Genomic DNA, 24,731 nt, shown 5'->3' with positions numbered 1-24,731 from the left:
GGAGTACGTTCTGTTTCTTGGCATGGCTTCAGGATTCCTCTAGGCCTTGGTTTCCACAGAATTTTGCTAATGTTTCACTGTATTTATGACCTTTCAGAAGAACCAATCATAAAGTATTTGGTTATGTTCTTTTAGTGATACTTAAATATCAATAATTTTATTATATGAAAAATTGTCTCTAAATTGCCATTGCTTTTACAAATCAGGAAAACATTCCTGTTACTGTGTCAAAATTCATTGCACTGAAAAGTAAAATGCAGACATTTAATTGGAATGCAGAATGCAGCAGACATTTAATCGGAATGCCCTCCATTCTTCCTCTTCAGCAAGATGATTTTGAACTTTGAACAGTGGAGTTCCTTATGAATCTTCCCAGGAACAAGAGATCTTCTTTACCAAGATTGCCTGTATCTGCACTAATTTAAAATGCATGTCATTATACATCATAAAGATCTCTAAAGATAGACTATTCATAAATAATTGTTTTGATAATTCTTTTATGGAGGGAATATTATAAGAAAGCTCAGCCGGGCAATGGTGGTGCACACCTTTAATCCCAGCACTCGGGAGGCAGAGGCAGGCGGATCTCTGGGAGCCTGGTCTGCTGGCCTCAAACTCCCAGAGATCCGCCTGCCTCTGCCTCCTGAGTGCTGGGATTAAAGGCGTGCGCCACCACCGCCCGGCTGGGTTGACTCTTAAAACTGGTTTGTTACAATTAATTTTAACTTAATCTGTAAACTGGTGAACTCTAGTATGAGTTACATATTACTATTCTTTCCTCCCATGCACGTGACATAATATTAGAGAAATCAAAGGTATATTTAGTGTTAGATTAATCATTATGCATGGTGCAATTTTATTGCTAGACAAGAATATTGAGAATTCAAGGCCAGATTGAATTATATAGAAAAACCCTGTCTCAAAAAAAATTAGTTCTAGATTTATAAATCAGCGTGAACTTAATTTAAGAGTTGAGTTCAACCTAGTCCCTGGCAAGAAGCTATGGTGTCATCTTTAAAATAGGGCTGTGGCTCCGAGCGGTGGTGGCACACGCCTTTAATCCCAGCACTCGGGAGGCAGAGGCAGGCGGATCTCTGTGAGTTCGAGACCAGCCTGGTCTACAAGAGCTAGTTCCAGGACAGGCTCCAAAACCACAGAGAAACCCTGTCTCGAAAAACCAAAAAAAAAAAAAAAATAGGGCTGTGGCTATAATTCTAGGGGAGGTATGAATAATTTAGTAGATATGTGTATTATGGAAAAGAGTTTTTCTTCTTAGGGTTAAACATTTGAGATAAAGAGTAGCAAGTATGGGAGAAACTAGACAATTTGAGCTATACTTGGAACAAAAAGTATCTGTCCATACACCTTAGACTGAAAATTCTAACAACTTTAAAATTTTGAGACAGGATCTCCCTGTATAGTGTAGACTTGCCAGACTTTCTGTGGAGCTAGAATAGCTGAAATTTGTTACTCTTTTGATTCAGTCTCCCAATTGCTAGGATCATAATTGTCCACTGCCTCACTTGGCTGGAAAAACCAAGATCTGATGAAAAGTGCTAGAGAGTGGTCAGTCACCTCAGGCTCTGAGGAAGGGGATTGGAGAAGCTGTAATGGAAGCAGGTGTTAGCTTCTGACTGGTGGACAGTCGGTGTTACTCTCTTCTGTTTTATATCAACAAGCGAGCTGAAAATAGCAGAGAGGTGGGTAGAACAGATGCAAATCCCCTATTTTCCAGTCCCAAACTGGGCAATTTGCCCAGAAGTGCCTCCAAAGTGCTTGGTATCTTGTATTAAAGCCTTCAATTAGAGAAATACAGGGCTGAGCTACAAATTGACTCTGGTTTGTAATAGCTGGGGTAATGTAAGAGGCTGTATGCATTGTGGTTAAGTATCAAGTCAGCCATAGCCTTTCAGTTCAAACTTAGCTGCATGATCGTCAGTCTTTCTTTATTCATAACCAAGGGATAGTGGTGGTATGTAGCTCAAAGTATTGTAAATATTAAATGAGTTAAGATACATAGAGTACTTGTAATAGTTTGTGACATGTAGTGTGCAAATTATTAATATTCTTTTTGGTATTTGGCAAGTTGATTTTGTTTATATTACTAGAATATATTCATTGTACATGGTTATGGGTTTCTACATGGCATTTTTATGCATGAATATCATGGATGGAATTAGTTTATATGTTTGTTAACAGAAGAATTGACAAGTAAAATTTGGTATATATAAACAGTGATGATTTCTTATCCATAAAGAACAAAATCAGGCCATTTGAAAGAAAATGGAAGGAGCTAGAGATAATCTTGTTATGTGAAAAGAGCCAGACTGAAAGATAAATGCTGAAATGTTCTCTCTCGTGAATCTCTATTTGAATCTATATGTGTATATGTAGATGTGGAAGAAGTAGAGTGTCCCCCAAAGAGAGATGCACAGTATGAGGCATAAAGAATATAATATACTTGAATAGTCATAATAGCCCAGTTCATCTTTAGGCTATTGGAGTAAATTAGACCATCGCAGGCAAGGTTTGTTAGAACCCTAGGGCATATAGAGTCTTGAGCATTACAGTATGATTTTCAAACTAAGAACATAATATTTTCTCCTGATCTCCTCATTCCTGGGTAAAAATAAAATAAAGAACAGAAGAGCAGCTCTCATATTTTGAAGTCGTTTTAAGAACTCAGCTCTTTTGAGACTTTGGGTATGAAAATTAAATTCCTGAGTAGATTTAGTAGTTAGTTGACACAGTAGGGTGTAGAAGCAAAATGAGGGATTTTAATAAAATTCTCTATCAAAATTGCATATGAGAGCATTACTCAGTCTCTCCACAAGCACTCAGAAGTCCCAGATTTCATATCTTAAGAGACCTCCTGCTTGTCCCCAATGTGACTGTGTTATTGGTAGGTAATCTGATTTAGTTTTGGCTTTGTGTTTGACATTTCCTAACCAAGGACAATCTAGTGGGGTCATTTAATGCAGTGAATACTCATGCCACAAATATTTACTCACTGCGGTAAATATTTGGATAAAAGAACTTTGTTTTAGAGAAATTTGATATAGACCTTTTTATGCTAATCACGGGAGCATTTATACTGCTCATCCAGGTTCCAGTATAATGTTTACATACTTGACATTCTTTTAAAAATACACCTATCTTCTCCCTTCAACTAAATTAAATCTTTGATCGCAATTGTGTCTTTTAATTCAGCACAGATTCTGACATGTGTTAAGTGATTAGAAATAAATAAGTAAATGCATTATGCTTTGTTAATTATAGAACTATAAAGTATGTATTAGGACAACCAAAAGAAAACATTCCAAGCTTAGTGAAATGTTGCATATGATCTGGAGAGTATAGAAATATGTCAGCAATTATAGTAAATAATAATAGCAGCAGAATAACTATTAGTGATAGAGTAATCATGATGAGGATAAATATTAGCTTCGCTGATGTGTTTCTCTGAAAAATTTTAAACATAAAGTAGTCAGACACTTTGATATGTCTTTTTTTCTCCAAAAATAGTATTAGGAATATTTAAAAAATAAAAACATTCAAACCTCTTTGAACAGCAAAGAATAAATGAGTAGGGGAGAAGGGAGAATAGGAAATTAAAAAAGAAAGGACAGAATATTTTAACAGAAACAGAAGGAAAACGCTAAGTGCCCTGATCTGCTAAGGAAACAGAATTGTAGTCTGTCAGTAGCCAATGCTGACAACAATTTACTCTATAAAGAACCATTATTTCTGATAAAAAAAAGTACAAAAAAAAAAAAAGAAAACTATTGGGTACCCCCAAGGGTTAGGTTGTCAAAGTAAATAGTATTTATTGGTTTAAAAGTCAATTGCAACTCTAGATCATCTTATTCAGTCACTTCAGACAGCCAGACAGCTCCTTTTCTGATTCAGTGAAAAGTCTGGTTTTCCTCTAGAGAGATTAAATGGTCCCATTGGATTAGGTGTACAAGATAAACTTGGGGAGAGAAAGCTTGATATAAAAACAAAGTGGTGGGACTTTGTGTCCACTATCACCCCATTTATACTTAGGTCTTTTTCTAGATTGCTGTCATAGTTGCTGAGTTTATATGTGCAATTGCCATGTTGTGTCCAGAAAACAGTTTCTTTGATTATCTACTATCTCTGGCTCTCACAGTCTTTCTGCCAAGTCTCCCAAAGAGATCACTAAGTCTAGGGTGGAAGTGGTGTATAATATGTATCTCACCTCCGAGGGTGAGCCTTTTGTGGTCTCTACCTCTTTGCATGTTGTCCAGTTCAGGTGTCTCTGTGTTAGATGCCATCTATGCAAGGAGAAGATTCTTTGATGAGGGTTGAGTGATGCAGTGATCTATAGAAACAGCAATAAGCTCATTAGGATTTTTTAAATACTATCTGTATTTAACAGAATTATTGGATTCTCTCACCGGGATTATGACCAAGCTAGACACAGATTGTTGGTCTTTGTCAAGTTTGGCTCCATCTCAAGGAGCAGGCCTTAGATCCAATCATAAAGTTGTGGGTAATTGCCATAGCATCTATACCTCTGTCCCTCAAGTAGTCAGACCTTTAAGGTGAGCTATTACTTTCAAGGGAAACAGCAGGGTGAGAATGAAGGTTACTCTTCACCTCTGTAGTCTGCATTTCACCTACCAGTAGCATAAAAGCTGTAGAGTTGGAATGAAGCTTCCAGAAGTATTTTCATTCACAATATTGTCACAAAATATCTTGGAGTAAATTTAACTAAGGAAATAAAGATTTATATAAAAAATTGAATAAAGAAATTGAAGATGACTCCAAAAGATGGAAAGACATTTCATGCACACATATTAATATTGTAACAATTACTGGCCTTTCGAAAGCAATTTACAGATGCAACACAATCCCCATGAAGAACTCCATTTCTTTTCTTTCCAGAAAAACCAAACTCTTTATAAAAAAATATTTACTTATATATTTATGTTGAGAACATTTTCTTCCTATTCAATTCATTTTTATTCACCATTTTAAAGGTCCAAATGAGGAGCAGCAGGAGGGAGAACATGAGCAAGGAATTCTTAAATATAAACAGGCAACTCAAGATTATAAACCTCCTGACAAAAACTTCTAAAAATTGTAGAAGCCACAGCAAGTAGAGTAAGAAGCCTACTAGGAAGAGAGAATAGAATCTGGGAAAAAGAACTTTAAATGATGATAATTTGAATACTAAAATAAAAGGTATTGCATATATTAAACTAAAAGAGAATGCTCTTTTACAGTAGCATGATGAAAAAGTATAAATAAGAATCCCTAGAACTTAAACCTCAAGCAAAAAACAGAGTACAAAGTATAAAAAGTAAAGTTGAGGTAATCAACCCCCAAAGTGAAATAGTTAAATAGAGAGAATAAGTTAGATGTCACAAGGTCCTGTAAATGACATACTGGCCATATAATAGAGGGGATAATAGAAACCATACTTAATAAAGGGCAGATGATGTGGAGTTCTCATAGAGGTGATCCCATTCTGTCTCTTGTCTGTGGTGGTGCTGGAAGAATTCTATACATATGCGATGAACTTTATTTATATATCAAATATTTAAAAGTGTAACTACAGGAGAGGATTATGGTTTATAAGATGATGTATGATATTAATAAATACTAAAACCCTAACCATAAATTTGCAAATATTTATAAAAAATACTATTGTTTGCTCAAGTTTCTGAGACTGTTTAAGTAAATGATCTGATAATCTAGCAAACCCACTTCTGTATGCCTGAAATAACTTAAGCAAGGTATTTAAAACATACCTTGCACCCTCGTACACTATTCTCTTTATCTAAGGCATGGAAAAAGCTCAGTGTCCCTGCATACATGAATGAGTAAATAAAATACAGTGAATATATGTGTGTGTGTATGTGTGTGTGTGTGTGTGTGTGTGTGTGTGTGTATTTCTCCAATGGATACTATTCAGGCTTCAAAAGGAAGGAAACTGTGACACACACTTGCTGCAAATGGATGAACTTTTAGAACATTATGCTATGTGAAATAACCAATCACAAAGAGATGAGCACCCTACGTTTGAACTAATATGAGGGATAGAAAATAGAAACAAAATGAGGGTTTCAGGTCTGGAGGAAAATATGAAGATAGGATTGTAGAAAGATAATGTTTTAGAGATCCATTGAACAACAATGTACAAATAGTTAACACTGTAAATTTTAGGGTAAATTTTGTTATGTGTTTTTCCCCCATAATAAAGAAGCATGTAGTATGTTGACAGGTTGGTTTAAGACAGATTGTTACTGAGAAAGATAGAGATTTATTGACATTTCATCTTTCAGATATGTTTTCAATAACTAAGGAAAGTTTCACTAAACTTAGAATTCACTACATTTGAATTGTGGAAATTTGGCATATTCTTCTTAAAATTTTATATTGTTTAAATTTTTTATTGCATGAATGTTTTGCCCACATGTATGTCTGTTACCCATGTGTGTGCCTGATACCTGTGGATGTCAGATTAGGGCATCATATTCCCTGGAACAAGGTTACAGCTGGCTATAGCCATTGTATGGGTGCTGGGAAATGAATCCAGGTCCTCTGCAAGAGCAGTCAGTACTCATATCTGAGCTGTCTCTCAAGCCTGAAATGGAATGTTTTCACCAGTAAAAGTAATGCCTCTGTATTCCTTGATATTTGAATAAATTGGAAAATAATGTAAATTTTAAGACTCACATTATTTTAAGTTTTTGAATGAATTCTTGCACTGGCACCTACCAATCTCTTCCTCTAATTGGTGCCAACAGTGTCTTTGCCTCTTGGTTCAATTCTTGCAGTGGCTTTCTGTGTCTTTAGGAACTGTTCTTGGTCTGCTCTATACTGTCACTCTCTGTGTCTCAGGGAGCCACTGAGATCTCTTTTGACCCGTTCTCTTGACCTTCTCTCTTGGTCTGCTTTCATGGTTCACTCTATTGGTCCACTCTGTGCAGTCATAGCTTGTGATTCAGAGTTCCTCTCTTGGTCCCCTCTTTGTAGTTACAGCTTATGTTTCAGAGTTCCTCTGAGGTTGCAGAGTAGGGGCAGAGGAGGACTTGGGGGCAGAGTGGGACTTGTAGCTTGCAGAGTCCTATGGATGGGGTGGGAGTGTTGGAGCAGCCTACCTACCAGCCTACCTAAACTGGCCTGCTGACTGGCTAGATAAGCTGAGGCAGGTGGGGGAGGGGCCCGGGATTTTGCCCCAGTATGGAGGGCCTAGAGAGTGGGGTGTCCCGCTGAGTGGGTGTTCATGCATCTTCTGGTCCTCTCTGTGTAGTAGCAGTGAGACTCATATTTTTAAAATGAGAACTCATTAGAATTTTAACACACGATGCATATAGCAAAGTATCTAAAAGACATATAATATTAGGGACTTCTATAGCACACTGTTGTTCCCTATCCCCTCCTGTCATTAGATTTTTTTTCTACGTGATGAGCATTTAAGTGCTTGAATTGGTGATACTATGAAGGTTTGTTTTCACTAGTCCTTTTTCATCCAAGACACCGAATTAATGTGGCTGCCCAAACTCATAACGTACATATGACATGATCCATACATACAGAATGCTAAAATAAGGCTGACTGTATCACTGAATTATTGGAAGGCCTAAAGATTCTAATGTGCATTACAGGGTCCTATATGAGAGGAAAAAATAAACAGAACATTTTAGCCTCAGGTCCAAACTATCTTCTCCAGAACACAGTAGTTCATTCATATAGCTGTTAGCTTGATTACTGTCTTATTCTTTATTTGTATCTCAGAGAAGAAAAGAAATAGTTTTTTTTTTCATGGTATGATTGGAGCAGATGGAAAAACCCACAGCCAAACATTAGATGAGCTTTGGAAACCCTCAAAAAAGAGAGGAAGGACTGTTAGAGCCAGAGGGATTGAGGGTACTACAAGAACACAGCCCACCGAATCAAATAAGCAGGGCTCACAGAGACCGAAGCACCAGTCACGGGCCCTGTTTGTGCCTGAACTAGGTACTCTGCTTATGTTATCTTGGAGTTTTTGTCGGACTCTTAACAGTGCTAGTAGGGGTGTCTCTGATTCAGTGGCCGGCTCTTAGGACCCTTTTCCTCCTACTGGGTTGCAACATACAGTCTTAATATGACAATTTGTGCCTAACCTTATTGAATCTTGTTATGCCATGCTTGGTTGTTACTCCTGTGAGGCCTAGTCTTTTCTGAAGGGAAATGGACAATCATTGGATCTGGGGAAGAGTGGAAGGGATGGGGGAGGAACTGGGATGAGTAGAGGAAGGGGAGGCTGTGGTCAGGTGTATAATATGAGAGAAAATATATTAAGAAGAAAAAGTTTAAATTTTGATCCAGTAAAGAGAAAACTTAGGACTGTTATCAAATAGTACAACAACTAGGATCATTTCCATAGATGGAAAATGGGAAAATAAAAGAGATGGGATGAAATAATAGGGAAAAAGAATGAGGTTGCATTCATTAATTCATGTACTCACTCATTCACAGAACTATCATATCCATCAACATTTATCTGTCTGTCTATCATCTATCCATCCATCCATCCATCCACCTACCTACTTATTTACCTGTCTATCCTCATCTTCCATGTCTCATCTATCTTCATCGTGTTAAGTTCCAAGAACATAAAGGCGATTCCTTAATCTGTCTAACATGGATGGGCTCCATGCACAGTAGCTAGCTCTGCATCATGAATTTGTTTAGGCAAAGCTCAGATATGCTGTGAATAGTTAAGACACAGGATTAGATAATCTCTAATATTATTTCTGGAAAACATAAATTTGTTATTTACTATTAAGAAATATAGGAAGAAATAATGCTGAATGTTTTTTCTTTTCTTTTTCTCTTTCTCTCTCTCTTTCCTACTTCCTTTGTCTTCATCTCTCCTTCCTTCTTTCCTTCATTTCTTTCTTTGTCTTCATTTCTTATTTTGTCAGTCACCTACCTGAGAAGAAATAACCTCAATTGAGAAAATTTTCCCATCTAATTGGACTCTATGCAAGCCTGGGGGAGCATTTTCTTTATTGATGATAGTGTGAATGGGCCCAGCCACTTCGGGAAAGGTGGTCTTTGGGTGTATAATAAAGCAGGTTTAGCAAGCCAGGAAGGGTAAGCAAATAAGCAGTGTTCCTCCATGAGCTTTGATCAGTTCTACCTTTAGGTTACTGCATGAGTCCCTGCTCTAATTTCCCTCACGATGAACCGTGGCGTGGAAATATAAGTCAGACAAATCCTTCCCTCTCCAAGTTGCTTTTGGTCATGATACTTATTACAGATTATGAAATATACTAAGAGACTCATGAAATAAATTGAGAACCACAGCGAAGGTACACCTTTTTCATAAATTAAATGAGACTCAGTTTTCATAAATGACCAGGTAGTTGAGTTGGATTTAACTGACTTAAGGATTTGATGTACCCCTGATATATCAAATAGTTTAAAATTTTCTTTAGTTTCTAATGATGCACATTAAAACGTTAAATGTAGGGGCAATTGTTCTGAAATGCTTCTAAAGTCATTAAATGAAACAAACCAAACTGGAGAGATAAATATTGTATGTTTACACTCATATGTGGATATCACACACAGGTGCATATATGCAAGCACATGCATGTGCGCGCGCGCACACACACACACACACATACCATTAAAACAGAAGATGGAGGCCAGGCGGTGGTGGCACACGCCTTTAATTCCAGCACTCGGGAGGCAGAGGCAGGCGGATCTCTGTGAGTTCGAGGCCAGCCTGGTCTACAAGAGCTAGTTCCAGGACAGGAACCAAAAGCTATGGAGAAACCCTGTCTCGAAAAAATAATCAAAAAAAAAAAAAAACCCAAAACAAAACAGAAGATGGACTACTTGGAAAGAGGAAGGGAACTAGCAGGGGAGGAGTAAGAGGAGAGAACAATTGGAAGTGAATATGGTCAAAGCAAATGATATACTTCAATAAGTTTTCACTATGGAGACCTTTGCCGTGTTCAACAAATATAAACTGACAGAAAGCTTTAAAACTGGTTAAAAGAATTAGAAATACTTCTAAAGATCAAAGTGTCATATATGTGTGTGTGTGTGTATACACACATATATACTTAATATAATATATTATTGCATTCACATAACTATTACTTCCCAGAGCTAATTTTTGTTGTGTCAGAATAGTAAATACATTTTTTTCTCAGCCACTTTTACTGCTGCTAACTGCAGTGAAAAGAACAGACACTGGTTTCTCATTAATTCCATGTAACAGCAAACTTTTACCCTTTTGCCTGCTTCTCCCTATTTCTTTTCCCTTTCCTCATCTACTGTCTAACTTTTAATTCCTATGATTTTGGCCCTGGTTTTAAGCTTCCACATCAACATAAGCTTGTGCAGTATTTTCCTTTCTGTGCCTGGATTCCTTAACATAATGTCCCTCAATTTTGTCCTTTTGTCAGAAAGGGAGGCAGTTGCCTTTAAAGGGTAGAACATGATGTATATATGTCAGAGAGCCAAAAATAACCAAGGCACAGAGAACAAGAAAGTACAGGATGCCTGGCCCCAAGTGGGACATCTGTGTCACATCACCTCACAGTGATTATGAAGACATCCCACAGTGTACACAAAATCTTCCTCTGTAAGCCCCAATCTGGAAAATGGAGGTAGACAGGAAGTCTTACCTCTAACTGAGGATCTATTGGGAAATGATAGCTGCTGGAGGAGGGAGAAGCTGTTTTCTCTAAGAGTACAGACACCGGTTAGTGGATAACAGTCTTGTGGAAGTCCATGCATCCAAGAACATATGGGCAGTAAAAATTGGATTTAATTAATTTAAAAAAATAGAAGAACACAAACGTGAGTGAGCAGAGAAGGGATTTGGATATGGGAGAAATTTGTTGGAAGGGACTATGACCAAAACATGAAATTTTCAAAGAACACACACACACATATGCATATGTAGAGGTATTAACACACACATATGTAGTTTATTCATAGGAAATGTTAAATTGTATTGAAGACTTGCATATATTTATACACTGCTAAAATTGACTCAAACATGGGTAAATAATTATGGAAGGTTGGGTGCATTGATTCAGAAACATCTAGAGAGGTTCAATACAAAATTAAAGTTCATTGATATACATTTGGGAGTAACTTCAAAATAGCTTCAAAGCCATAGGTCTCTCCACATTCCCTGTATCACAATTCTTGTTTAGTGTTTTGCGGAGTAACAAGGAAAAAAGAAACGAAGCTTAAGGTCTCTCTGATAATTTTGATTTCTGAACCATAACCAAAGTAGAGAACTTTAAATACATGAAATAATACCAATTTTCACCTGGGATATTTTTAGACAAAGGTTCATTCGGTAATGTCTTCATTGTATATCCAGGAAATATTTAAGGGAGTTGTGCATGTAAAAACTTCAGAATGAAACACATCAAATCAAGCCAAACTCATTTTCAGTACAGCTTCTGGTTTATTTTTCTTTAAAAGAAATATTATAATTTGTTTGGATGTTGGAGGCTATAACTTTAGGTTGAAATACATCTGTAATCCTGTGCTTGAAAATCAGGTATATTTGTGAGACATAGACAGCAAATCATTAGCATAAATGAGGCATTAGTTTGGTCCCCTGTCAAATATGTCATTTCTATGTGTTAGATGCATAGCAATTAAGTGGGAAAGTGCTTTCTTGGCCTTTGAATGTGGATGCATGACTTAATTTTAGCGTAAAAATATGTGAAAGAACAGTAAGGCATTTAAGTGTGATACATATTTGACTTTATTTTGTACATATATTAAGACAATTTGTAAAATTATCAGTAATAATCAATTCTAAATGGACTGAATTTTGTGTTCAGAAAATTGCATAAATTGTACCGTTGGTTTTCTCTATTGCTTCTTCTTGCTCAAACTAAGAGTTTATATATTTTAATAAAGAATATACCAATAGCCTATTAATTCTTCATTTTCATTTCTCTCTAATTTTTTCTCATTCATAGTATATATTTCTTTTATGATCTCTACTGGGATATTTCCGAAAAACATAGGACATCAGGCTAAAAAGTGTCCTTCTACTGTAGATTTTGCACATGTGAAGCACACAAAAGTTGATCTTGTTAGGTCAAAAACATCTATACTCCTTTATCTTAAGGCCATGTACATTTGTAAGAAATGAGAGCCAAACTGCCAATATTATTTGCTGTAACTAAAAGGCATTTATAAGTGTAAATAATTCAGTCCTTCTTATGGACATGAGAACTTCCCCATTTTACTTGATACAAAGTGGAATATGTGTGAAGTGTACTTTTCCCCATTTTATGTCCCTGGCAATGGTGTCTTCATACTGCGCTAGCATCTCTCTTCAGTTCATCTTTTCAGTAGGAAAACAGACAAGTATGCAATACCCCCTGCCCTCACCAGCCTAGTGCCTAATCTTCTGAAAATGTTAAAGAATTAGTAAACAACTCAGACAAGTTAACTGGAAACATGTTCTGTTGCCGTGGTCTCTCTCACGGGGTCTTAACTTCCTTTCATGCTTCAGACGAAGATAGTGGATTTTGATGCTTTTCTCTCAGGATCCTCTGCCTTAGCCATCTCAAATTAGAGTTCATAGAGTTAGTTACCGCTTAGAAGTCTTATAACATCAACTACAAAACCATTCTCAAAGTAGCTTTACATATTTTTGCTTTCCAACTTAAAAAATAACTGATAAAACATAAAAGAAGTGGGTAAATAACAAAGCCTATGTCATCCATACCCCAAGGTTGTGCAGTAGGAACTTCTTTACTTGATGTTCCCTTCTTTCTCAGAGTGTATACATCAGCTCCCCCAATCCTTCTTCTAGATCTCAGGAAAATGGAGTCCCTTCATAGTAGCTTTGCACTTAGATTCTATTTTCTTTTCTGGAGCTTCCTAAAATAATATTTTAATTGATTTTCCCCTACATGTCTTAGTTCTTTATACTGGCATCTTTCTTTCAGCCGTCAGCTATGCAAAGGGCTGACTTGAAAGAAAACCATCACTCTTGTATTGAACACTTTTCTAACCATAACCTGTGTCTCTTTCTGTTATTCACTTGACCTCATGAGAAAAAAACACAAGCTTGGTTCCGGAACCCACTGGACCCATGAGATGGACATAAGCTATAACTTTGATGATTACTTACAGTCATCTAGCCTGCTCTAGCTATAAGTTCCCTGCCATTAGTGTCAGTCCAGGGACAGGACCCAGCAACTCCCATGTGTTTGATTTCCTTTTTTCAGTGCTTAGTCATCTTGGTAAAAGGTGGTATGTTCTTTTGGAGATGGTTATGAGAAAGACTATAAATTTGGGTCAGTGTAGCAGGATTTTTGGTCAAGTAGATCTGTATTTTCTCTTATTTAAATCTTCGGAGTTGTAAATTGAATCAAGTATGGGAACTGATAGAGCAGCCATTGCTATGCTTTGATAAGTCTAAGTAGACACTTGGTTTAAGTAGCCTGGAACTTCTTCATTCATATATATCAAATAAGAATTTAACAAACTGTTCATTTGCCTCCCTTCTAAAACTCCTTGATCAACAACGAGTGTTTTAGGTCTCTGAGAGTCAGACCATTTTTTATCACTATTTTGATTTTGTTTTCCATATGTTAAGCACATATGTCTTGTCTTAGGTAACTAAGTCCTGTCATGTGTGTCCCAGTTCCACTTGTCCTCTTTGCCTTTAACGATCCCAGTTCAGGAATAATAATATGTTATTGGACTTAGTCAAAGACTGTATTTCCAGCGAAAGGAAGTTGTCACCCGTATCTGACGGTTCAAAGTAAATGGATGGATAGAAAGAAAAGGTTCTTCTCTTTTACAATGCACTCTTTGGTTTTTAAACATTTTTTTTAACCAGTCACATACTAGAATTGACTTAGAAACAGATCTCAGAAGCTTCACTCTTTGAAGTATTTCTCCTGTTATGATAAGTGTTCATGTTAAAATCAAATTTTTCATATATTCACAAGCAGATAAAATCTGGGAATAGTTCCACTATTTAGTATTGTGTTCTTTTTCATCATGGTGATCAAACTGATTACATTAAATGCTTTCCCCTTATTTTTCTGAATTCCAGATTATTTAGTATGTTTTGTGCATGTGTACAAGGTTTATATGGGAGTATCTGTCCAGCCATTCTAAATTGGAAAATATATATGGAAACTAAATGAAGATTGAATGTACATGATAATAATTTATACTCTTATTCAATAAGGTGCCTCACACTTAAGCAAAAATAATTAGAGCTTTCATTATCTAATAATTGCCTACTAATTGCTTTCAAGGGACTAGATCAGTTTTTAATGGAAGTGGAATTATTTCACCCTACCGTTACATTTGTGGTGTCAATACTAACGATTTTCATATTTTCCTTGTATAGTTAAAAATGTGATCTTGTTTCTTGTAATAATAGTTCTTTATCAGGGATAACAGTGACCATTACTAAACTGACAGGATTTATTTTCCGTTTTTCATCTCACTAAAAAGTGATGCCAGCAGGAATGTAAGAGTATTGTCAATGTGAAGTCAAATAATTTATTACTCTGAATATTTGGACAAATTTATTTTAGTTTCTCTTTTAACCCAATATTTGATAATCTAGCAGACTAAATCTCTAAATAGTAGGTCATATTAAAGCTTACTTTTTGTGATTGAGAATATGTATACATTATTTTATTTCATTTTTCCTTACTCTATAGAGAAATGATGAAGAAGCAGTTGTGGATAGAGGTGGAACACGTTCTATTCTCAAAACACATTTTGAGAAAGAAGATTTAGAAGGTGAGTTGTTATTTTGGTGGCATAGTTGATATACTTTCCATAGGCATTACAAAGAGAAATGTGAAATTTTCAGTTGTGAAAAATGGAAAATGTTGATATGAAAGTAATTATGGTGTGTGTGCTGGTGTGATGTAGATATGATTTTTTGGTACAGTGTAGGATGCCAACAGGCAGACCTGAAAATGGTGAGAAGCATTTGTCCATGCACAGATATTTGTTCGATTCATCCAATATTCTAGAGACTGTTGCCATCTTTTCTATAAAACCTGTTCCAAGGAATTATACTTAATTACATAATTAAAAGAAAATGTAAAAGGAGACTATGTTTTCATTTCCTGTCCTCCCAAACCCAAATAATCACAAAAACTATATTAATTACAACACTGTTTGGCCAACGGCTCATGCATATTCCTAGCTAGCTCTTACATCTTTAATTAACCCATTTCTATTATTTTATATTTGTGATAAAAAATACTCATAGAAACAAAAATGACATTACATTAAAATTTTTAATTGAAATATGTTTTCGATTTTAAAATTGAAAAAAGTCTTATTTATATTGACTTATTTTTCTTATCCTCCTAACACACCAAAAGGCAAGCACCTCTGCTATTAATTGGTTTATAATTCACACACAGGCTTATAATATCTGGATGGACCTGGAATTAGGTAACGTAGGAGTGATCTGCAAGATGATGTAGTTTAGGAGTAAGTGGGAGAGTACATGTACTAGAGGCAACACTGAAGGTATAGAGGTGGTGGCTACTTCCTTCGAGTAATGGAAAATAATATGACTTTAAGGAGCATATTTAGTGGTGCAGATAGCACAAAATAAATGTTTTAAATGGAAGAGAATTAGGACCGATATTGGAGACAAACACACTTCATAAATAGAAATATTTTTAATTAAAAATTCTCTATCTGAAATTTGTTGTTTCCTAGGATTTATGTGTATCTTAGTTACTAGAATAACTATCATAATTTAGCATTCTGAGTGCAGCTAGTAGAAATGCCAGGTGTATAAAAATATCTTTGAAATCTCAGGTACAATATATTTAGTGGAAAATAATCACCTTCTCAACAACAACAGCTTGAAGTAATGTATTAGCTATTTATTCACATATATTATGCATTCTGATGAGTGACAACAATTGTAGAACTTTTTTGCTGTCCAAACTGTTTCCTTTGTTTGTTTCGTGCGTGTTTTGTACCATTTCTGTCTTCTATTATCTAAAACTAAGAGAAGTTTTATGTGCTTATTTTGTACCTTATGTTCTTACTAAATCCTCAGAATTGATAATAGTGACATCTTTCTCCATTCCCACTGGTTTTCTCCGCTTGGTCATCTTCTGTTTACTGTCTATTGTGTCTTTCCCACTACCCAGCCTCCTTAACACCACCAGCATGTTCTTTCTGGGCGTTAGTCTGCTTCATGTGTCAGCGCCTAGTGAAGGGTGTCGAATCTCTATCGCTAGATAATCTTGGGATTATGATTAAAGCAAACCTCAATAAAAATTGAGATTAAGCAATTTTTACTTTTTCTCCTCCATATCACTGTGGGATTAGTACAGTCTGAAGTGTGAGACAACAACGGAAAATACAATGAAACTTTAAAATTATTTTAGTTACCTCCTAATATATGTATAGTAACCAGTTAAATTTGAATTTTGTGTAAATACTGTATGTTTAAATAATGAATGATGGTAATAAGTACAATGATATGTTTTTTATTTATTATTTCATATTTGTTAAATATGTATATCTCTAGTACTGGTTGTTAGGATTACCCATTAATACATCCCTTTAAAAACTGAGGTATAGGCTAGTGAGATGAATTTCGTGGGTAAAAGTGGTTACTGCAAAGTCTGATGACTTGGATTGGAGCCACAGGACCCAGTTGGTAGAAGGAGAGAACCAGTTCCCACAAGTTGTCCTCTGTCTCCATTGGAGAACTGTAGCACATACATACCACACACACTAACACGCACACACATGCATGAAAGCATGCACGTGCACCTGAAAGATAAATAGATGCATTCATGGACACAATAAAAAGAGAACTCAGTCGTTTATTTCCTTGGTTGTCGGTAGCTTTGCCTTCTAATGGCTCACATCTGAGTACCTTGTTGTTGAGGAGTTGACTGTTGCCTACGGAGGCAGCCTGCCCCATGACACACTGGATAAATGAAAGAACAAACGTATGGAGGCTGCCCTGAAGAAGCCCAGTCAGTTGATCCTTCTTTCCTAAAACATGGACTATTCTGATGTACTACCCCTGCTTCAGGGTTCACCCACAGGATTAAAGGGGCCGGCTATTGTAGGTAAAGCATTATTTAGCTTCCTTCAGTATTAAATTGTGTGTCCTAATTTTCTCAAAGGTGTTATTGCTGACTCTCAGCAAACTCTCTGAAAACAAATATCTATCTAAGAACATTTTTCCTTCGAGCAGTCCAACCTGCCCATTGAATATTCCCTGGAACCTGTAGTTTTTTTTCTTTTTTTTTAATTAATTAATTTATTTTTTTCTTAAAGATTTCTGCCTCGCCGGGCGGTGGTGGCGCACGCCTTTAATCCCAGCACTTGGGAGGCAGAGGCAGGCGGATCTCTGTGAGTTCGAGACCAGCCTGGTCTACAAGAGCTAGTTCCAGGACAGGCTCCAAAACCACAGAGAAACCCTGTCTCGAAAAACCAAAAAAAAAAAAAAAAAAAAAAGATTTCTGCCTCTTCCCCGCCACCGCCTCCCATTCCTCCCCTCCCCCAATCAAGTCTTCCTCCCCCATCAGCCCAAAGAGCAATCAGGGTTCCCTGCCCTGTGGGAGGTTCAAGGACCACCCACCTCCATCCAGGTCTAGTAAGGTGAGCATCCAAACTGCCTAGGCTCCCACAAAGCCAGTACGTGCAATAGGATCAAAAACCCATTGCCATTGCTCATGAGTTCTCAGTAGTCCTCATTGTCCGCTATGTTCAGCGAGTCCGGTTTTGTCCCATGCTTTTTCAGACCCTCGTCCATTGCTGGTGGGAATGCAAACTTGTGCAACCACTTTGGAAAGCAGTGTGGCGGTTTCTCAGGAAATTCGGGATCAACCTACCCCTGGACCCAGCAATACCACTCTTGCGAATATACCCAAGAGATGCCCTATCATACAACAAAAGTATATGCTCAACTATGTTCATAGCAGCATTGTTTGTAATAGCCAGAACCTGGAAACAACCTAGATGCCCTTCAATGGAAGAATTGATGAAGAAAGTATGGAATATATACATATTAGAGTACTACTCAGCAGTAAAAAACAATGACTTCTTGAATTTTTCATACAAATGGATGGAAATTGAAAACACTATCCTGAGTGAGGTAAGCCAGACCCAAAAAGAGGAACATGGGATGTACTCACTCATATTTGGTTTCTAGCCATAAATAAAGGACATTGACCCTATAATTCGTGATCCTAGAGATGCTAAATAAGAAGGTGAACCCAAAGAAAAACATACAAGCATCCTCCTGGAACCTGTAGTTTTAAAACATCAAGTTTTCAGGTCTTTCATTTTGTATTGTTAGCTTATGTGGTTAAGACTTTTCATAGTATAATAGGTGTTGGCCTGTTCTTATCTAACATAGTCCATACTCGTGGCCTGTGCCTCCTGTGGCCCTATTTAACGTGATGAGTCCATATGCATGACCCTACTCTGCCTGTGCCTTCCCCCGCCCCCAGACCTAGACCAGGTCCTACATCCAATGCACCAGCCATGTCTGAGGAACTCTTGTACACCTTTGCCAAACTTCAGGCAAGGGTTAGGTTTTATATTCTGTGCACCAACCAAGCCCAGTATACCCCACCCTAGTTTACCAGTCTTATAGTAAAATTGTATCATGAGAACTACCTAGATGAATACCAGAGCACAGAAATTCAAAGAACAATAAAAAACTTCATCAAAAAAATCCAATAAATTTAGAGAGGACACCAGGAAACAGGTCAATGAACATAAAAGGAATGAACTTAAAGCAGATGCCTGGGCAGTGCTCAAGATAGAACAAACCAAAGGCTAAGTAAAACAATAAAGACAGTACAGGAATTGAGAACTGAATTCAATAAAGAGATAGAGATATTGAAGAGAGTTCAACCTGGAATGAAAATGGAATTGAAAACCTCAATAAACCAATTTGAAAACTCAACAGAAATACGTGCACGTAGACTGGAACAAGGGGCTAGAATATCAGGACTCCGTGATAAAAGCAGAGAAATTAGACCACATAACAAAAGAATATGAAAGATTTTAAAGAACACCAGAAAGGAACTGGTGCATGGGCTTCCAGAAGCCATGAAAATTTAATATCTTTAAATTATAGGCATAGATGTGGGGAAGAATCTCAAGTCATTTTCTGAGACTACATTTTCCACAAGACCCCCCCTCCCCCAAATTCTTCTTCATACTAAGGAAAGACATATCTATATTTATACAAGAATCACACCAAACCAAATATACAAGACCAGAAAAGAAATTCTTATATTGTATCAGAGTTAAGACATAAAATATAAAGAATGAATAAGTAAAGGTTATTGAAAGCTACAGGAGAAAAAAAAAGTCCAAAGGGAAATCCATCATTGTAACAGGTGATTTCTGTGTGGAAACTTTGTACAGATAGAAGAGCCTGGAGGAATTCACTCCAAATTCTAAAATACTATGACTGACAATATTAGCTATTGTTCCCACCAAAAACTACCTGTCATTCTTAAAAAAGAAGGAAAATTTTCCATGATACAGAAGAATTTATGTACACACCAAACCAAGCCTATAGATAATCTTGGACGTGTACTTTTTACTGGAGAGGAACAGGAATAGCCATGACACTCTAGGAAGAAAACAAGTTGAGCTACAATTACTGAAACAAAATACAGCTTAGAATAAAAGCAACAAAAGATAATGACTGCAATCAACACACATAGTCCAACAATAAATTTCAACATTAATAACCACAAGTTTCTAATTAGAAGACACAAAATAGCTGAATAGATTAAGAAACAAAATCTAATTTTGTTTGTCATCAAGAAACTCACAAAATGAACTCCATGTTTTTGGTTTGTTGTTTTGTGTGTGTTTTATAGGGTGTTGGTTTCATTTTGATTAGTTTTTAGCAGTTTTTGTCTTACAGACTTCCTTTTGTTTTGATTTTGGTACATTTGTAGTAAAAAGGCACTAGCCTTAGCAAAGGGATTCATAATCTTTGGATGTGATCTTAGTAGTAGTCTTACGTAGCAAATACAAGCATGAGGAGAGGAGAATGCATAGGAAATGTTTGCAAGATACTCTCAACTATCTTTAGAAGTGGTAACTTAAAGCATTTAAAAGATAGTTATTTGGAAGATGGTATATACTTTCATTTTGTTACAAAAATAGTAGAATTCTGTATTACAAAAATAAAAAACAACCGTTAAATTGTTAGTGCTACTCAACAACAGATAAAGCTCCTTAGCAGCATTTCGTTTTAGAAATGAGTTGACTTTAGCCCCTGCACCCCTTAGAGGTGGTGGAACCTGGGAGAATAGGGCCGATAAATAAGGCAGACTAACGTCTCATGCAGTAGTCAACTTTATTCAGAGCCTGAGACAATTTATGCCTATAAGAAGGGTCACCTGGGTAAAGTTCTCTTGAGTTAAGCTGTATACAATCACAAGGACAAGCTACACGTGGCAGGGCAAAACCATCTTTCTGCACAGAGGGATCTAAAGGATAGTTTAAATATATAACGAATATCAACAGCAAGCAATACCGAGTAACCCGCAGTGAACGCACTCCTGTGATGCCTGGGAGGAGCACAAAAACACATTTTAAAATCAATTCTTTGTTTTGAAAAAACTGAGGTCACAAGACTCTTGTCTTATTTTCTTGTAGTCGTCTCAAGAACTCAGAATTCTCCTCACATGACCCCATTCCTGGACTGTGTTTCAACAAACTTCAGTTTATTTCAAATGTTAAATGAGAGGTTTCAGTTGGGAAATTTCTAAATCATTTTCCAGCGCTAAAGTTTATGATTTCTAAGTGAAGTTCCAAATGTACGTTAGAAGGAATTTCATATCTCTGTTTAATGTTTCAATGCATTGAAGTTTTCTAGGCGTCGCATGCACTGCTAGTGGAAATCTGAAAAGGGACTTCTTGTCTATATGGGTGAAGGGCTTCCCAAGTGTTCAATGAAATGTTTGTCTTAATAAGCCACAAAACTGGCTTTAAACTGCCTCAAAGGCAAGGGCAATTTGAATTACAGTAGATGTGAAGAATTGCCTCACGTCTGAAGTTTGGTATTGAAAGGGTATGTCTGATTTCATGGGTTATCATTGGTTAGCTTTCAAACTATTATTTCAAGGTATGACTTTAAGCATCGTGACTTCTGGGATTCTTCATAGGTTTCTAAGGATTTCTAATACTAAATGATTGACTATATCCCATTTAGTGAGAATTAATAGAGCTATAGATCATTTCTTTAGCTTCACATTGGCCCCCATCACTCTCTAATTAGTGCCTATTATTAAGTGGCAGATACTATTCCTGATACTAGGAATATATCAGTGAAGAAAAACAAGATAAAAATGTAGAGCCTGTATTCTAGAAATGCTCTTCTAGTTTGTTCTAGACAAATGTTAGATACAGACAGCCTGTCCAATTGGTCTAATTCTCCTACCAGACAGATAACTCGTGGCGTGCAGGCAGTAAGAGTGATATAAGTTGCCACAAAAGTTATGTGACTAACTGCTTGCTACTCTAGGACTTGGGACATTGCCATTAAAACTGTTGATTCTCTTGTTTACCTGGGCAGTGCTGTGCTACTCAGTCATGTAATCTCCTTTTCTTCATACACTTATGAAAACTTGCCTGAACCTTACGTGTTATACTTCTTAGTAACACAAGTCTTTTATCTTCCTTATATAAAATAAAGGCAATATATACAATTACTTTCTCAATAAAAATTCCAATTGGAGGTTTTTAGCAACCGGGTGTGTTATGGAGCTACAACCGGTTACACACACACACACACACACACACACACACTCACTCTAGTGGCTGCTGTTGAGATGGGAATCTTGCCAGCCTTTTTGCGTCCACAGTATGTGTTCTTGATGGGGACTGGTGGTGGTTACCCATTCCTGCCAGCTTAGCTTCATGTAAGATACTGTCCGTTTCAGAAATAACTTACAAACTTTGAATCTCAAAGCAAGGGATTTTGGTTCTGCCTGCCTTCTTATTAAATGGTTTTTTAGATGCTACATAAAATAAAAGGATGAAAGAAAAGGTTGCAGAATCGGTTGAGCCCTTCTGACAGTGAGCTACAAACATGGAAGAGATCCACAGGCCCTACCACATACAGCTGCTCTCGGCAACCAACAGGTTTTAGGAGAGGAGGAGGCATGTAATCAAGTCGTGTACCCACTGCCAAGCCCACCACACTCTGATGGTTAGATCTAAGCTTGGAATCATACAAACAGTCCTGACTACATTCTACAGGACTCTAATTAAACCAAAACTAATAAACAGAGAAAGAATGTATAGGGGTGGGGCTGGTTTGGGCAGAATGAAAATGGGAGAGCCCAAGGAGAAGTACCAAAATAGATACTATGATATGAACCAAGGAAAAAACAACAACAAACGAACAAACAACAACAACAAAACCCAAACAAACTAGGGGCAGAAGAGCACATGACTCTAACCTCATTTCAGTTCTTTGCTGCTTTCTACTTGCCCCGTTATTTTTTTTAAATAACTTATTTTTATTTTATTTGCATTGGTGTTTTGCCTGCATGTACGTCTGTATGAGGGTGTCAGATTTCCTGGATCTGGAGTTAGACAGCTGTGAGCTGCCATGTGGGTGCTGCAAGATGAGCCAGGTCCTTTGGAAGAAGAGCCAGTGATCCTAACCACTGAGCAATCTCTCCAGCCCCCTGCCAGTGATCTTAACCACTGAGCCATCCCTCCAGCCCCCTGCCCAGTTATTCTTTGACTCTCTTCACTCAGAGGGAGATATTTACTTGGTATCCCCAAAATAATATAACTACTTCAGAAATTCTTGTGAGACAGGGAAATATGCCTTATTAAGGTGAGTTGACCAAACTACTTTTGAATGTAGAAAATTGTAAGTGTATAAGATAATAAAGGGGGAAATTTAGGGGCAAGAAATATAGAATGTTTCATCTTTGCCTTTACCAAGCTGTGATGTCCTGTAACCCCGCCCTCTCTGAATTCCTCCCATCCTCCTAACTCCCTGGTCTTGATTTGTAAATGTTGCTTTTTTCTATAGCTAAATGTTTTCTCTGTGACTGAATGTTTTCAGTGAACATAGAGTCAGGAAAAGAGTGGCACATCTGACTCTTAGGGCCTAGCATAAATTTGACTCTATTAATGCTTAGCCATATTGGTAAAATGAATGAATTGCTTTAATCTACAATTTTGTGGAAAAATCATAAAAAGTAGCAGTTCCTTGGTGCTAGTATAAATTATTGTAATGTATATTTAGAGAAATCAATATTTTGTGAAGATCAGAGGAGAATATATTAGTAAAACACAACACAATAGAAGGCTCACTGTAGATATTTATAGGCTTTCATTTTTTGTTTTAAACTCTTGTAGCTATCTTTAGTACTAAGTTACTTAGCATTTATTTACATGCTGCTTTAAGTTTTGTTTCCCCCTTTTCTCTTTATCAAAAAGACATTCAGTAGGTCACGTTTTTATGCCAATTCTGTGTTAGACATAGTTTCATATGTTGTTGATTTAGAGCTGTTCTTATTTTTAACACCCTCAAACTTTTCATATGACATTTTGTTATATATTTATCAGCCAGAGTATATTATGCAGACTATTAAAGAGATAATAAATGATGCAGTACCTATATACAAAGTAGATACAGAGTAATGCTTACTCAGGTACCAGGCTTTCTCTTGGGTCACCAATCAGCTCCCAAATCATGACACAGAGACTTATTATTAATTTTGAATGCTCAGCCTTAGCTTATCTCTTATTTTAATCTGTTTCTCTTTTTCTGTGTTTTGCCTCAGGTCTTTGTACCTTTCTTTATATATATCTTATATATCTTAATTTCTATATATCTTTCCTGCTGTTTCAATGTCTGGCTGACAGCTTCCTGGCTTCTGTCCCCATGCGTGTCACTCTCTTTCTCTTCTCTTTTTTTCTCTTGAGCCTGGATATCTTCTCCTACCTATTCTCTCTGCCTGCCAGCCCTGCCTGTCCCTCTCCTGCCTTGCTACTGGCCATTCAGCTCTTTATTAGACCAACAAGGTCTAATAAAAATCAGACAAGCAATGTGAAACAAATGTAACACTTCTTTACATCATTAACAAAGGCAGCATAAACAAATGAAACACACCTTTACACAGTTAAAGTAATATTCCTCAGCATAAACAACTGTAATGCATCTTTACATTGTTAAAATAATGTTCCACAACTTGCACGTACTTGAAAGCAGAAGACATGCTCTCAATGTCTTTTGTCTCAAAAGACATCGGAGTCTCTCTAGTATCACAAATTATAGGCTCAATGTCCTTTATTTATGGCTAGAAACCAATTATGAGTGAGTACATCCCATGTTCCTCTTTTTGGGTCTGGCTTACCTCACTCAGGATAGTGTTTTCAATTTCCGTCCATTTGCATGCGAAATTCAAGAAGTCATTGTTTTTACTGCTGAGTAGTACTCTAATATGTATATATTCCATACTTTCTTCATCAATTCTTCCATTGAAGGGCATCTAGGTTGTTTCCAGGTTCTGGCTATTACAAACAATGCTGGGTTTTGATCCTACTGCACGTACTGGCTTTGTGGAAGCCTAAGTTGTTTGGATGCTCACCTTACTAGACCTGGAAGGAGGTGGGAGGTCCTTGGACTTCCCACAGGGCAGGGAACCCTGACTGCTCTTAGGGCTGATGAGGGAGGGGGACTTGAT

General features: G+C 36.9%; 1 protein-coding gene across 8 annotated transcripts in view; it reads left to right on the top strand.

The window, feature by feature from the left end:
• Positions 1 to 24,731, top strand: part of Slc4a10 (solute carrier family 4 member 10) — a 220,683-nt gene that overhangs the window by 75,008 nt on the left and 120,944 nt on the right. For all 8 annotated transcript variants that reach the window (XM_057755058.1, XM_057755053.1, XM_057755052.1 and 5 more), the window contains exon 2: positions 14,706 to 14,787. In XM_057755058.1, coding sequence (XP_057611041.1) covers positions 14,706 to 14,787 — 82 coding nt within the window. The remainder of the gene's footprint in view (positions 1 to 14,705; positions 14,788 to 24,731) is intronic.

Source organism: Chionomys nivalis, chromosome 22 (genome assembly GCF_950005125.1).
Source record: "Chionomys nivalis chromosome 22, mChiNiv1.1, whole genome shotgun sequence".
Lineage (NCBI taxonomy): Eukaryota > Metazoa > Chordata > Mammalia > Rodentia > Cricetidae > Chionomys > Chionomys nivalis.
This window is presented reverse-complemented; position numbering and strand designations above follow the sequence as displayed.